This window comes from Sus scrofa, chromosome 1, assembly GCF_054392235.1.
Source record: "Sus scrofa isolate SSC_HxYL_T2T_F1_AM1 chromosome 1, Sscrofa_HxYL_maternal_Yorkshire_Landrace_v2.0, whole genome shotgun sequence".
Taxonomy (NCBI): domain Eukaryota; kingdom Metazoa; phylum Chordata; class Mammalia; order Artiodactyla; family Suidae; genus Sus; species Sus scrofa.
Genome location: NC_139383.1, coordinates 268,212,470 through 268,228,983, shown reverse-complemented (window position 1 = coordinate 268,228,983; position 16,514 = coordinate 268,212,470). Strand labels below are relative to the sequence as shown.

The 16,514-nt window shown below is 41.3% G+C and overlaps 1 protein-coding gene across 9 annotated transcripts in view; it reads left to right on the top strand.

Annotated features, from left to right (window-relative positions):
- ASTN2 (astrotactin 2) overlaps positions 1-16,514 on the top strand; it is a 915,666-nt gene that overhangs the window by 382,025 nt on the left and 517,127 nt on the right. For all 9 annotated transcript variants that reach the window (XM_084993997.1, XM_021074505.2, XM_084993987.1 and 6 more), the window contains one exon: positions 13,631-13,798. In XM_084993997.1, coding sequence (XP_084850123.1) covers positions 13,631-13,798 — 168 coding nt within the window. The remainder of the gene's footprint in view (positions 1-13,630; positions 13,799-16,514) is intronic.

Genomic DNA, 16,514 nt, shown 5'->3' with positions numbered 1-16,514 from the left:
CTCTTATTATGACAGTAATGCATGAATGAATGATGTAAATATTAAATATGTCCTCATTCATATTACTGGTCCTAGTCTGTTGGCTTGATGACTCTTTTGGTGTATATCCTTCCAGAATTTCTCTTACTTCTACACGCATGCACACACACACACACACACACACACACCCTGAATTGCCACTTGTTTGTTTGTTTCTTTCTTTGTTTCACACCTGAGATAAGATCCTACGTATTCTCGGACAATTGGCTTTCTTCAGCAATGATGGACATCTCAGTATGGAATGTAGAGTATGTGGTATGTATCACTGTCCACATTTTACAGAAGGGGAGCCCACCAAGTCAGGGCATGGGCATAAAGTCCATCAGCTGGTAGTGGCAGGATTGGGGCTCCAACCAGTCCTTTCTGGCACCAGAGCCTGGTTCCTTTAAGCTATACCCTTGGAGGACAGAAGTTGTCCTTCACATGCCATGTATCAGAAATGTCGCTCTCAGTCCTCCTGTATCCTGTTTGGGCCTCAAGACCTTCATTTGGTTCTCAAATAAAAATCATGTCCTTTCTCTCCGTACCTCTCCCAGAATTCATAGTAGGCTCGGCTGGTGCAGGGCTGATGGCTGAGCTGAGCCAGTGTTATATTGCTCCAGGTACTGATATTATATATATTAGGCAGCTGTTCTCATCTGTGCCAGCCGGTGAAATCTGTTCCATCAACAGGACTATTGAAACCTCTGATTTTTGGAAGCCTTGGCCCATGTAGTCCTTTGTAGCATCATAAAACAATTAGATTTAGGCTTAGCATTAATTTGAATTATTGTCCAGTTTCCAGAAAATATCTTCTGGAAATGTCAGGAGGATGTATTACATGTCTTTGGAGATATTAAGTATTGAATTACAATATTATGTCACCTTCCCCCTGCCATTTCTCTCCCTCTCACTCATACACACTCTCAGCATGGTCTGATTTATGTTTCAGCCACTACCATGAACAGTTCAGGACTTAGAAAAATAGCCAGAGATGAATATTGACAGGCGCCTAACACACACAAACACACACACACACACACACACACACACACACACACACACACACACACACACACTTAGTAGTGTGGTTGGATTTCCCTGAAGTAAGAAGAATGGTAGGCAGCCTGGTGTTACAGACAGAGCTCTAGACTCGGAGACAGATAGACTGACTCTCATTTGGAGTCATCAGCTTCTAGCTGTGTGATTGAAGACATGTTTAATGTCCTTCAGCTTTAATGTCCTTGCCTGTAAAATGGGGATGAAACTCTGCCCTTCAGAGCTATTTCTGGGATCAATGAGATTAAAAACAGCGGTAGGTAATAAAAACTCCCATTTGGTAAGAAAATCCACACATAGTCACGTGTGATATTCATGCAAATGCTACAAGGTAAATATTATCCATCCTCTTTTTGATGAGGAAGCTGAGAAAAGGAATATTAACCATATCCCAAGGTCATTCAAGTAATAAATGGTAAGAGGACTTTTTGAATCTAACATTAACAATGACAAGTTTTGTGCTTTTCCCACTAAATTCAAAAGAGAAGAGAATAAAAGCTAAGAGACCTAGAGGGAAAGGAACACACACACACACATTCTGACAGTGAGAGACACAAAAGCAGGCAGGTGTCTGAACCTAATTTGGTCGGTTGGCATCGAACCCACAGTGTAGTAATGAAACAGATCCAGGAGGAATTGCTAATATGGTTATTCTTAGCGCTCACAGTTGTGAGTCGTTTTTGCCAAACAGCCCCTGACGTTTGTGCAGATTCCTTGGGAAAGGCAAAAAGAAAAGGGTAGACTCAAAGAAGGGAGAACAGAGCGGGGAACCGAGTTAAGCTGGTGGATCTGGAAAGTCACATGGTACTTCCATGCATTAGTTAATTCAGTCAGCCTGTAGGTCTTAGCCACACATTTTGTATTTTCATTACAAATGTATTGAACCTAATATGTGCCAGGTATTTCTCTAAGGCCTCTAGACTGTTACTTCACTCTTGCAACATATCTTAAAATAGTATCCCTTGTTCCTGCCCTACCCAACTCACCCCAGGATATTGAGAAAATCAGAGATGTTCCTGGGATAAGCCATGAATCCACACAGGGGAAGTAAGCATTTTGGGGTAGGCTGGAGAATGTTTTCCTTTTTTTTTTTTTTAATTTTTATGTAGGCTTTCTCTCTTTTTTTTTTATTTATATGTGTGTGTGTGTGTATACATATACCCTTTTTTAAAAATTTCCCCAGTACATTATTTTTTCTACTATACAGCATGGTGACCCAGTTACACATACATGTATACATTCTTTTTTCTCACATTATCTCTTTTTAATAATGAAGCTATTGTCTAACTGCTTCCCAGGCAAGGCTGCCATGTTACACAACTCCAGGAACAACAGCTATATAGGATACAGTTATTCTATCTACACATATGGATGTGTGTGTGTGCGTATATGTATATACACACACACACATACATATGTATATATACACACACACATACACACATACATATATATATACACACACATACATATATATAGATACATTCGATTATCCAATTGCAAATGCACGTATGAAATACACACACACATATAGCTATGTGGATAGACATGCAGTTAAGCCTAGAATACATTTTTTGCTGTGTAAATTTTGTCCCCTGGAGTAATACAATGCTGAGACCCTGGCTAGGCATGCTCCTGTCCTTAGGCAATTAAAATGTGTTTTATTTAATGGTCATAGAATTCCATGAAAGAACTATTCCATTGTATGATTATGGAAATTGAGGAGGCTTGCCAAAATTAAGTTATATGTTCCAGGGTCACACAGCTACTCAGTGTCTGGGCTAGGATTTAATCCATGCTTTTTTTTTTTTTTTGGCTGCACTTTTGGCATGTGGAAGTTTCTAGAACAGGGATCGAACCTGTGCCACAGCAAGGATCTCAGCTGCTGTAGTGACAATGCTGGATCTTTAACCCACTGTGGCACAAGGGAATTCCGGAGTCCATTCTTATTTGACTCCAGCATCCAGGCCTTTGCCTCCCATCTAAGTTCTTGCCTTACTTGAGCAGGGAGGGAAGTTTTTTTAATGTTAGTAAGTCAGAGCTAAAGGATCTTTGAGTTTGGGGAGCAACTGTTCACCATGTTCATTCAAGAAGCACTGATCTGATATCAAAAAGAAATACAACACTAAGACTGGGTTTGATGCACAAATATCTAATGAATTAATGAAAAAAATTTTAAGAGAACAGAAGGAAAAAATAAATGAATTCTTAAATTAAAAGTAAATAGTTGCTTTCAATCTTTAACCACAATTCTTTAAAAACTTAAGTAGCTGAAAGAAAAACAAGAAGCATTTTCTGACTTTGTTCTTTTCCCCTGCTGCCTAGCTTGATACCAAATTGTTATAACCCTGGGGAGAAAAAATAATTTTTTTGAAATTTCAACACTTCAAACCTCTTTTGTTCAGACTCAGATACCCCTAACTCAACTTTGAAGCAAGAGCAGGGACACATAAAGGCATGTGGAATTCTGTGGCAATCTGTTTTAGCCAGACTTTGATCACAATTTGAGGTGGGGAAGACAGAAAGCAGTAGAGACACAACAATTGCCTGGAGCAAATATGGGTCTGGCACATGTCAGGGAAACCTCTATTTGGGGAGATGGAGCAAGGCTTTGATACAGCTCTATTTGGAAATGACTTTTTTTGCTAACATAGAATTCCAGTGACCTGTCCGTATCCATGCTTCTTTTTCTGGGACATCTGGTGATGAATTTCTTCTATGACATTGATCTCACAAGGTCATTAGCATTTCATCTTCCCATCAAAGGATCTCTAGTCTCATGACAACTTCCTTCCTTCCATAGGATCTATTCATTTTTTTATAATCTATTTTTTATTGAAGTCTGTTAATTTACAATGTTGTATTAGTCTCAAGCGTATAGAAAGTGATCAAGATATATATACATACACACACACACATATATATACATGTGTGTGTGCATACACACACACATATATTCTTTTTCAGATTATTTTCCATTGAGCATAGTCCCCTGTGCAATGTAGTAGGTTCTTGTTGTTTACCTGTTTTATACACAGTAGTATATATCTGTTAATTTCAAACTTCTAATTTATTTCTCCCCCTACCCCTACTATCCCCTTTGGTAACCGTAAGTTTGTTTTCTGTGTCTGTGAGTCTATTTCTATTTTGTAAATAAGTTCATTTGTACCATTTTGTTTAGATTCCACATATAAGTGATGTCATATGTTTGTCTTTGACTTACTTCACTTATTACGATGATCTCCAGATCCATCCATGTTGCTGCAAATGGTATTATTTCATTCTTTTTTATGGAGGTTCCTTAAAAAATATAAATAGAATTGTCATATGATCCTGAAATCCCAGTCCTGGGCATATATCTGGAGAAAATTATACACCAAAAAGATACACGCATCCCTATGTTCATAGCAGCGCTATTTGCAATAGCCTAGACATGGAAACAACCTAAATGTCCATCAAAAGATGAATATATAAAGAAGATGTGGTTTTTATATACAATAAATGGTTACTCAGCCATGGAATCTATTTTCGATTTTCAGTGTGAAATCCTGCACCAAACCCTAACCTAGAGGTCACAGCCCTTGGGTTCTGGTTCAGCCCCAACACTTTTCAGCCCTGTTGCACTGGGAAAGTCAGTTCACCTCTCTGACCCTCACCGCCCCACAGTGCTAAGAGGTTTGGAGTCGCAAAACATAGATTCTAGCTCAAGATATTTCACTAGTCCCAGTAGCATCTTGGGCACATCCCTCTTCTTCCTTAACCCTTTGTTTCTTTATCTCTAAAGGGTCTCTCTGGAGCATCCGTTCTCAGTAAGGACAATATTTCCAAAGGGATGAAATTGATTACTGGTAAATATGGGGGGCACAAAAAAAATTCTACTCTTTTTTTGTACAGCAAAAGCACAGCACAGAAACAGATATACAATATATCTGTGGTATTAATATTTTATGAGTGGGATTATTAAGGGAAGAAAAGGTCTTCCTTAGTGGAAAATGTTCCTTAGTGGGTGATAATGAAAAACAAAATCGAGAAACTATACCAGAGGAACTCAGAGTTTTCTAACACTCTTTAAAATTAAATATATAATTTAGCATCATACAATTCTGATCTCTTGTATGATTGTTCCAAGAAAATTCTGATCTCAACCAAGTTTCTGTCTTCCTCAGACCTTAAAAAATAGCATTTTCATGAACAATAAGCAAAAGGAAAAAGGTGGAGGAAGTTCCCTTGTGGTGCATTGGGTTAAGGATCGGGCATTGTCACAGCTGTGGTGCAGGTTCAATCCCTGGCCTAGGAACTTTAACATGCCATACGTGTGGAAAAGGAAGGAAGCGAGGGAGGGAGGAAAGAAGGGAGTAAGAAAGAGAGAAAGAGGTAGACCCTCTTTGAATTAGCCACTGGACCATCTCAGTGTTTTCTTAGGGTCTTTTTTCTCCTTGTCATTTGCATCTCATTCACATACTTGAGCAGGATTGCATATTCATAACAACCAGGCTACCACTCCTTCTGCCCTCTGTCCATCTAGTGATGCTGGAAATACTTGGGACCAGGTCAGGCAGCAGACTGGGCATCTGTGGAATGGATGAAAATAGCTTAGCTCAGATGAGTTTTTATTCTGGACTCCACGAACCCTCGAGGGGTCCATAGCCAGAACTGCATTTCAGTTATGGGTTTCCTTTGTAATACTATGCATTATGTTTTATACATGTGAAAACTTTATTCTGAGAAGTGATCCATAGGGATGCATGACAGCAAATAAAGGTTAACAAATGGAGCGAATGCCAGGCTTAAGAGATAGTCGCTATTGAAAACGTAATGTGTTAGTTTGCTGGGGCTACCGTAACACACACCACAGATTATGTGGCTTATTCAACAGACATTTATTTCCTTCCAGTTCTAGAGGCTGGATGTCTGCAATGGAGGTCTCGGGCAGGGGTAGTTTCTTTCGAGGACCTCTCTCCTTGGCTTGTCCGTCTCTGTCTTCTCCCTGGCCTTCACCTAGTCTTTCCTCTGGATGTCTCTCTATCCTAACCACTTCTGCTTAGGACACTGGCCATATGGATTGTGAGCCTACCCTCATGACTTCATTTAACCGTCATTACCTCTTTGAAGACCCTGTCATAAAATATACCCACGGAGTTCCCGTCATGGCGCAGTGGTTAACGAATCCGACTAGGAACCATGAGGTTGAGGGTTCGGTCCCTGCCCTTGCTCAGTGGGTTAAGGATCCGGCGTTGCCATGAGCTGTGGTGTGGGTTGCAGACGTGGCTCAGATCCCGAGTTGCTGTGGCTCTGGCATAGGCCGGCTGCTACAGCTCTGATTGGACCCCTGGCCTGGGAACCTCCATGTGCCACGGGAGCGGCCCAAGAAATAGCAAAAAAAGACAAAAAAAAAATATACTCACATTCTGAGTTCCTAGGGGTTAGGATTTCAACAGATGAATTGTGGAGTGGACACAAGTCAGCCCATAACAGGTAGACACAGAAATAGGTTGAAGTTGATCCAAGGAAAAGAGAGAAAAAAAAAATGGCAGAAGGGAAAAGAGCTGGCAAGAAAAGTTCAGGTTAAGGCATCAGGGAAGTGGCACATGCCTCTCTCAGTGAGAGATGATTATAGGAGAACCATCCCCCACCTGCCCCATGACCTTAGAGAATTACTGTCCCAGAAACAGAGAGTCCCCTGCTACGCTGGATGTCACTGCTCACTCTCACAAACTCTGCAAACTCTTGTTTTTTAACCTCACTTTTTTTTTTTTTTTTTTTTTTTTGCGGAGCCTGATAACCCTGTAAAATAGTGTGCAGTCAATGACAGGTGGTAGGATGTGTTCAGGCTGACTGGGGCTCTGGGGCTGGGGGTTGGGGCAGGGGGAGGTATGAACGGGTGTGTTTTTCAGGGGTCTTTTGGGCTGAAGGTAGATGAAGGCTACTCATTTCTGCTTCATCACAGTTTGTTTCTCCTCCTCTGCCCCATCTCCCAGGTCCAAGACAGATGGGATCATAATGGGAGACATGTGATGTAACAGAAAGAAGGAAACCTGTAATTATGCTGCACCCAGCGAAAGGGGGAACAGAGGAGAGAGCTGAATATTTGGGGCTAAAAAACAATTCCATGAGCTTCATTTGTGAAGACTGTCTTTCAGCCATGCAATCCTTCTCTCCTCTGCTCCCCATTCGGCAACGGTGACCAGAGCCTCCTTTTGAAATCTTCTCTCCACCGTTTGCAGAGGTCTGTGTCATGATTCGAGGTGTAATGAAAGGGATTCGCACTGCTGTCTGGCTCTCCAGGCAGTTTTCTCTGGTGATACCTCCTTCTGTGGTATTTTTAGTTCTCATCTGTAGCTTTCTGTTTCTTCTGGGGGCTGATGTGCCTCTGGCTTTTCAGATTCCACTACGGAGTGTCCTGAGTTCCCCAGCTCACCCCTGATCTATGCTGCACAATTACAGAAGCAGGCTTATAATCAATGTAATTGAAGATCAGAGTTAATGAGGACCTCTGTGCCCATGCAGTCCCCTGAGCCACGCCGAGCTTCAGATGCTAGATAAGGAAACGATTGGGCTGAACTGAAAATCCATTTGGCTAATTAGATGATGTATATTCCCACAGCCAGTGGGAGAAAAAAAAAAAAAGCAAAAAAATATATATATATTTAAAAATAAGGAAACATGACATTTTGAAGTTGAGATTTTGGCAAAGATTCATTTTGGAGTCATTGCTCTCTGAAGAGATTGGTTTGTGTACAAAGAGGAATCTCAGAGACTTTGGTACTTTTGATCCAAAGTCAAGAAAATAAAGCAGGGGAAAGCTAGCGATGTATGAGATACAGGAGATAAGGCATTTTTTTAGTCCTTTCCTGTGCCTTATTCTCGAAGCAATGCTAGAATTTACCAAGGGAGAACTACTTACCACTCTTTGACCTTATGGCACTTTCTCTTTCTCCCTTTCCCCACTCTCATCTACACACACACACACACACACACACACACACACACACACACACACACATCTTGTGAACCTCTAGCACGCCCTAAGCACTGTAGCGATTGCATAGTTGCATAAGGCACAGTCTTTGCCTTCAGGAAATGCAAACTCGAAGTGGAGGAGTAAAAGGAAGATGACAAACACTCACCCTTTGCCTTAGACTTGCCATCTTGAACTTCCTTCTTCCTTCCTGGAATATAAGTTCTCAGTGGACTGATACCATATTTTGCTCAACCAGAGCCTAGGAACAGGGCCTGACACACAGCAGGTGCTTTACTTGTTAAATGAATAGATATAGGAATGCATGCATGAAAGAAAGAATGAATCTATAATATGGCATACAGAGCTGCTAGTTGAGTGGAATACCTTGTAAATATTAGAGGGATTAAGAGGTTTAAGAGCCAGGTCTGAAGGAGAGACTTAAGGGGTAAATGCCACCTCAACTTTTGCCTGGTTTGTTCTTTTGCATTCTTCAAGGTCTAGGCCAACTCTGTAATGATTCCTCTCTGATCCCCTTTTCCTTTCCGCCTGTGTCTACTGAATGCCCAGCCCTTTCAGGCAGTTCTTACCACACTCTAGGTTGTATTATATTTATCTGTGCATACATTTTCCTTCTTTTTATGACCACCCCTGCTGCATATGGAAGTTCTGAGGCTAGGGGTCAAATCAAACCTGCAGCTGCAGGCCTATCACAGCCACAGCAATGCCAGATCTGAGCCGAATCTGTGACCTATGCCACAGCTTGTGGCAACACTGGATCCTTAACCCACTGATAGAGACCAGGGATCAAACCCCCATTCTCATGGAGACTATGTTGGGTTCTTAACCTGCTGAGCCATGATGGGAACTCCTATCTGTGCATAATTTGATCTCCATTATTATTCTATCATTTTCCTGATGGACTCAATCTATTTTTCATTCTTTCTTTTTTTTTTAATTTTATTGGAGTATAGTTGACCGCTATGTTGTATTAATTTCAGGTGAACAGCAGAGTGAACTAGATTTCTTACCCAGAGTTTCTGCCGTGGATCAGCGGAAACAAATCAGACTAGCATCCATGAGGATGCAGGCTTGATCCCTGGCCTCGCCTAGTGTGTCAAGGATCTGGTGTTTCTGTGGCTGTGGAAGAGGCCGGCAGCTACAGCTCTGATTTGACCCCTAGCCTGGGAACTTCCATATGCCATAGGTACGGCCCTAAAAAAAGAAAAAGGAAAAGAAATAGATTTCTTACCAAGGTAGAGTTTAATACATTTTGGTTAAATGAACACATGGATTACATCTTAATTGCTGTGTGTTGCACAGTTACTTCCTTTCACTTTCGGACGTGGCAGCTCCCTGCCACGTGTCCTTGCCACTTCATACCGAGTCCCTCTAGTATTTCTACTTTTATAATCCATATCACAAGCCCATGGGGTGAAGGAGAGCTCAGGATCCAAGATAGCAAAGTTCAAATTGTGGTTTGGAACTGGGGAGACTCTGAAGGGCTAGTCTTGTATTCTAGCTCCCATGGAATGAAAACAAAAACAAAAACAAAAAAAACCTTCAAGGTCAATATGTAAGCATTTCTGCTTCCCAATCCCATCATGAAGTGAGCTAAACTTTCCTCAGGTCAGGCATGGAACTTTGATATCATGATTTCATTCAACAGGTATTCACCAAACTCCTAGTATGTGCCAAGCCTTTTACTGAGGGCTAGATTGATAAGGACTGATTAAATAGCCCTGACCATTTCCAGCAGGAAATCACAGTCTATCAGAGGCAGCAAAAGCCCTCCAGCACTACAGAAGGCACACTAAAGGGATAGGCAGAGGCTACCAGAGCAGGAGGGAAGGGACCAAGGCAGGTAGTTCTGCCTAAGACCCAAACAAAGCCCCAACTCTCAAGACAGCCTGGAATAATGGGGAGGTCCCAGCTTTGAATGCTGAAAATCCTGGGTTTCATTTCCACATTGTCCCAAGTTTGATTAGTTGTACAAATTTGGCTAAGCCACCTCCTCTCTGAACCTCACATTGTTCTTCTGTAAAATTAGGGACATACATATCCTGCAAGTCTCTTATAAGAATTAAGTGAGCATTCATCCCAGGGTCTGGACTAAAGAGTCTATTCAAAGGATAATAACTTCTTTCTCCCATTAAACCAACAGTACACCTTGGTATGTTATCTAAGGAAGTGGAAGATAACCTGCTTTTGAGTCAGTCACTTCCAAAGGGAATCATATTTCTCATATTTGAAAAAAGATGTTAACCAGTATTCAGAGTTTCCAAGATCGTAAGACTTCCAAAGAGCCATCAAAATAGCTCCAGCAAGTTGAGATTTTCCCACGTGCCAGGGATTTCACAGACAGTGGTGGATGTTGTGATGCTGCTTCCAAATCTCATTAGACTGTAGGCAGCCATTCCCCCAGCTGCCTGGAAGGTTGATGGCTGACCACTTTCTCTGCGTCTTTCGTGGAGAAACACCTCCATTGAAAGGGACCACTTCCCTCAAGTTTACATCCCTTTTCCCAGGATCTCTCTCAGCCCAGGACTGGTTAATGTGGGGAAACAAAGACCTGACACTCTTGCCTTGATTTGGAACAACTCTGAAGGACCATCTCAGCTCCAGGGATTCCCATGGGATCAGCTGAGGGCTTTGCTACAACCTCAAGGCAGTTCACCTTCTCCCTCTGCCCAATCCCACTGTGCTCATGCCCTTGCGGGAAAATGCCCCAGGCACACCTCCTACCTGCCAGTCTCTGCCTTCGCGTCTTATTTCTGGTGAACATGACCTAAGACGCATGTATTTTCTCATTTAATCTGTATCTGTATTAACCCTGTGGATGGGAAATCAGTATCCACGGTTTGTATAGGGTATGACTGAGGATTTGTTTTCTTGTCCGAGTTCAGAGAGCCAGTAGGTAGTAGAGTGAAGTTCTGAATACATATCTCACCAAGTCTATTCTCTTTATCCCTGCACTGTGTAGCTTTCCTAAAGTAATGGGATTAGCCAAACTCAGCCCTGGGACACAATTCAATATCCATCCCTCAGTCTTTAGTGAGAATAAATACAGGAATTATCCATTTAAACAGCATGACTGTGCTTTTTAAAAGAAAAATCTGTAGTTGATACTGACGTTCTGTGCCTTGCACAAGGACCCATGTGACATGCTTCTGCTCGGGCTTGGTTCCAGAGGGGAAAATATGGCTTTGGAGATGGATTTGCATATCTTCCCTTGCCAGAAATTTGAAATATGGAATCCAACAGACTTCAGACTTCTTCTCTCTCTCTCTCTCTCTCTTTTTTTTTTTTTTTTTTTTTTTTTTTTTGGCTTTAGCTGCCAAGGATTTTAAGGCCAACTTCGAATGTGGTCATTTTCTTATCTCAGAGCCTGGTGCTCTCTGCTCCGTGTGCTTATCACATGGAGTCCTCTTTCATCGTCACCAAAACCATGTTGCCCACTGTTTTTTTACTTAGGAACTCATTCTATAAGATGAGTATAAGTCATAATCTGTGTGTGAGTTAGAGAAGATAATGTTGCCTTCCATCCCTGTATCCTTTCCAGGGAATCTAAGATCCTCAAGGCAGCCAGGTAAGGCCAGATGCGGTCCTGCTGCCCATTGGACCATAGCTGGGGACAAGAGCCAGGAGGAGCCCAGCCACTGGTTGGCCAGCAGGGTCTGATATGATCTGAGAGAGAGGTTGCTGCCAAACCTACAGGATGCCTATTACATGAGTCCCTTTTTGAAAAACTTGAATTGCATGCATGGAATAACTTTGATGGTTGCTAGTGAGGTAGAGAAAAGCAAATGCAGGGAGAGAAGCTGAGTCATGTTCATTTTGAAACAATTTAATATCTCCTCCTGCTGAGGTCTCTAGATATGCCATAAATCTAGAACCACTCTCCAAGTCCAACTTTATGAAAAGCCATCCTATTAAAACTCTTTTTTTCTTTCCCCCGGTGAAATTCTACCTTTGCTGTATTGCTATATACAGACACTCACCACTTATACTCTGAATGGGCTTCTGCTCATTGCTTCCAAATACCATATGGAATATATTTACATGTATATGTGCATGCAGTCTATATTTGACTATATTTGTGTGTATGTATGTGTATGTTAAAGAGGAACCTTTTAGAATATAGATTGCCTATTGGGATAGAACATGTTGGAAAATAATATGAGAAAAACAATGAATTCATATGTATGGACTGGGTCACTTTGCTATACAGCAGAATTTGGCACAACATTGTAAATTACTGTACTTTAATAAATAAAATAAAGTGAGATAAAATAGAACATAGATTGCAAAGCTAGGGTCTTTTGTTTGGCCACCAAAAGCTTTCAAGAACAAATTTAAACCATTTCCAAATTGGTTTATTACAATAAAAATCTGAATTTTCAGCCTCTCTAGAAGAAAACCTGAAGTTTTTGCACTGCTTTTACCTTTAGAACCCTTCAACAAGAGCTGGCTAAAACCGAGTTCGTAGTACACCCCAAACCCCAACTTTCCTTTTTGTGTCCCAACATTAAGGCATTTTTCATTGCATGAGTATTGCTTTTTTTTTTTTCATTAAAGTATAGTTTATTTACCATGTTGCTTTTTTTTTTTTTTTTTTTTTTTCTCTTGGAGGTGCTACACATTTCTTTGAATCCATCTCCTCTCCCCTTCCCTTCATAGACTAAAACAAAACAAAGCACAATCTAGGCCAGGGGGCCAGAATGCTATTTTCCTTATCCTCAGCCACAGTTTCCCATTGTTGCCATCTGGAAGCCTCCCGTGGGGCATTAGTGACCCCTGTTCCAAGGGGGGGGGTTCCTGGGGGATAGAAACAAAAGCTTTTTTTTTCCTTTCAGATTTTATTATTTAATCATTCTTTACCAGGACACACTTGGCACTGGCTCAGCACTTTATCTACATTAATTCATTTCATTTTCACTACAATGAGGTGGGTTCCATTAATATTCTTCTTTACAGATGATGCAGCCAAGGCTCATTGGCTCTGAGTGGCTCACCCAAAATCAATGGCTGGTAAGGATAGATCCAGGATTTGAACCCAAGACTCTCTCAGTCCTAAGGGCCTGATTCTTTTTTTTTTTTTTTGTCTTTTTGCCATTTCTTTGGGCCGCTCCCACGGCATATGGAGGTTCCCAGGTCGAATCAGAGCTGTAGCCCTGGCCTACGACAGAGCAACGCAAGATCCGAGCCGCGTCTGCAACCTACACCACAGCTCACGGCAACGCCAGATCGTTAACCCACTGAGCAAGGGCAAGGACTGAACCTGCAACCTCATGGTTCCTAGTCGGATTCGTTAACCACTGCGCCATGACGGGAACTCCTAAGGGCCTGATTCTTAAGCACTAGGCTAAACTATCTCTTGTGTCTGTTTGTCTCTCTCTCCATTGTCTGCTGACACCATGACTGGCATGTTGAAAATGTTCTGTACATGTGTATGGACAAGCGAGAATAGGGGACCTGGGGTGGGGAGAGGGCTTGATCGTACCTGTCTCTGTTCCTGGCTTGCAGCATCAGCAGCAAGACATCTGGACTCTAAAATTGGGGAGAAAGTAGCTGTCTTTCTCTGTTCACTCACAGGGAGCAGCTTTGTGGTGAGTGAAGGGAGCTACCTGGACATCTCTGACTGGCTGAACCCGGCCAAGCTGTCCCTGTATTACCAGATCAACGCCACCTCTCCATGGGTGAGGGACCTCTGCGGACAGAGAACCACAGATGCCTGTGAGCAGCTCTGCGACCCAGAAACCGGTGAGCCATGAGTAGGGCTTGGCAGGGGAGGGACAGAGAGTGTGGGTCGAATGGTGGTCTGCCCTCCTTCTGCCGGGAGCATCATAGCTTCTGGATGATGGCTAAGGGGCTTTCTGAAAAGTCCATCAATCCCATTGGTAGTTCAAGTATATGTTGCCATTGCCTGACAAGGAAGAAAATTCTTCTGAAACCAGAGCATCTCAAAGTTAGAAAGGACCACAGAAACCATCTAGTCTAGTTTCTGCAAAGCAATGTGTTTGAATGTCACCAGACTTTTCTGAGCTCAGATCCTGTCTACTTTCACCTAGCTGGGTGTTACCATTTTTTCATCTTTATAGAGATATAATTGACATGTCAAATTGTATAAGTTTAAGGTATATAATGTGATTATTTAATATCCATATATAGTGAAAAATGAATATCAGAATAGGGTTTGTTGACTAGCAGTGGTGAGAGTGGGCATACCTGTCTTGTTCCAGATTTGAGTGAGAAGGCTTTCAGTTTTTCTCCATTGAGTATTATGTTTGCTCTGGGTTTGTCATAAATGGCTTTGATTATGTTCAGGAATGTTCCCTCTATACCCACTTTGGCGAGAGTCTTTATCGTGAATGGATGTTGGACTTTGTCAAATGCTTTTTCTGTATCTATTGAGATGATCATATGTTTTTTGACTTTTCTTTTGTTAATGTGGTACATGATGTTGATTGATTTGTGTATGTTGAACCATCCTTGTGAACCTGGGATGAACCCTAACTGGTCATGGTGTATGATCTTGGAAGTCCTAGCACAGCAATTAGACAAACAAAAGAAATAAAAGGCATCCAAATAGGAAGAGAAGAGATAAAACTGTCACTGTATGCAGATGACATGATACTATACATAGAAAACCCTAAAGACTCAACCCCAAAACTCCTTGAACTGATTAATAAATTCAGCAAAGTAGCAGGATATAAGATTAACACTCATAAATCAGTCAGATTTCTATATACCAGCAATGAAATATTATAAAAGGAATACAAAAATACAATACCTTTTAAAATTGCACCTCAAAAAATCAAATTCCTCAGAATACACCTGACCAAGGAGGTAAAGGACTTATACACCGAGAACTATAAAACTTTAATCAAAGAAATTAAAGAAGATGTAAAGAAATGGAAAGATATTCCATGTTCATGGATTGGAAAAATAAATATTGTAAAAATGGCCATACTACCCAAAGCAATCGACAGAGTCAATGCAATCCCTATCAAATTATCCATGACATTTTTCACAGAACTAGAACAAACAATCCAAACATTTATATGGAACAACAAAAGACCCAGAATTGCCAAAGAAATCCTGAGAAACAAAAATCAAGCAGGGGGCATAACTCTCCCAGACTTCAAGCAATATTAAAAAGCCATAGTCATCAAAACAGTGTGGTACTGGTATCAAAACAGACAGACAGACCAATGGAACAGAACAGAGAACGCAGAAAAAAACCCTAACATCTATGGTCAATTTATCTTTGACAAGGGAAGCAAGAACATAAAATAGGAAAAAGAAAGTCTATTCAGCAAGCATTGCTTGGAGACCCGGACAGCTGCATGCAAAACAATGAAATTAGAACACACCCTCACACCATGCACAAAAATAAACTCAAAATGGCTGAAAGACTTAAATATAAGACAAGACACTATCAAACTCCTGGGAGAGAACATAGGCAAAACACTCTCTGACATCAACCTCATGAATATTTTCTCAGGTCAGTCTCCCAAAGCAACAGAAATAAGAGCAAAAATAAACCCATGGGACCTAATCAAACTGAAAAGCTTTTGCACAGCAAAGGAAACCAAAAAGAAAACAACAAGACAACTTACAGAATGGGAGAAAATAGTTTCAAACAATGCAACGGAAAAGGGCTTAATCTCTAGAATATACAAGCAACTTATACAATTCAACAGCAAAGAAGCCAATCACCCAATGGAAAAATGGGCAAAAGAACTGAATAGACTGTTCTCCAAGGAAGATATACAGATGGCCAACAAACACATGAAAAAATGCTCAACATCGCCGATTATAAGAGAAATGCAAATCAAAACTACCATGAGATACCACCTCACACCAGTCAGAATGGCCATCATTAATAAATCCACAAATAACAAGTGCTGGAGGGGCTGTGGAGAAAAGGGAACCCTCCTGCACTGTTGGTGGGAATGTCAACTGGTACAGCCACTATGGAGAACAGTTTGGAGATACCTTAGAAATCTATACATAGAACTTCCATATGACCCCGCAATCCCACTCTTGGGCATCTATCCGGACAAAACCCTACTTAAAAGAGACATGTGCACCCACATGTTCATTGCAGCACTATTCACAATAGCCAGGACATGGAAAGAACCCAAATGTCCATTGACAGATGATTGGATTAGGAAGAAGTGGTATAGATACACAATGGAATACTACTCAGCCATAAAAAAGGATGACATCATGCCATTTGCAGCAACATGGATGGAACTAGAGAATCTCATACTGAGTGAAATAAGTCAGAAAGAGAAAGACAAATGCCATATGATTTCACTTATTACTGGAATCTAATATACAGCACAAATGAACATCTCCTCAGAAAAGAAAATCTTGGAACTGGAGAATGACTTGTGGCCGCCTGGTGGGGAGAGGGAGGGAGTGGGAGGAATTGGGAGCTTGGGGTTATCAGATACAACTTGGAATAGAT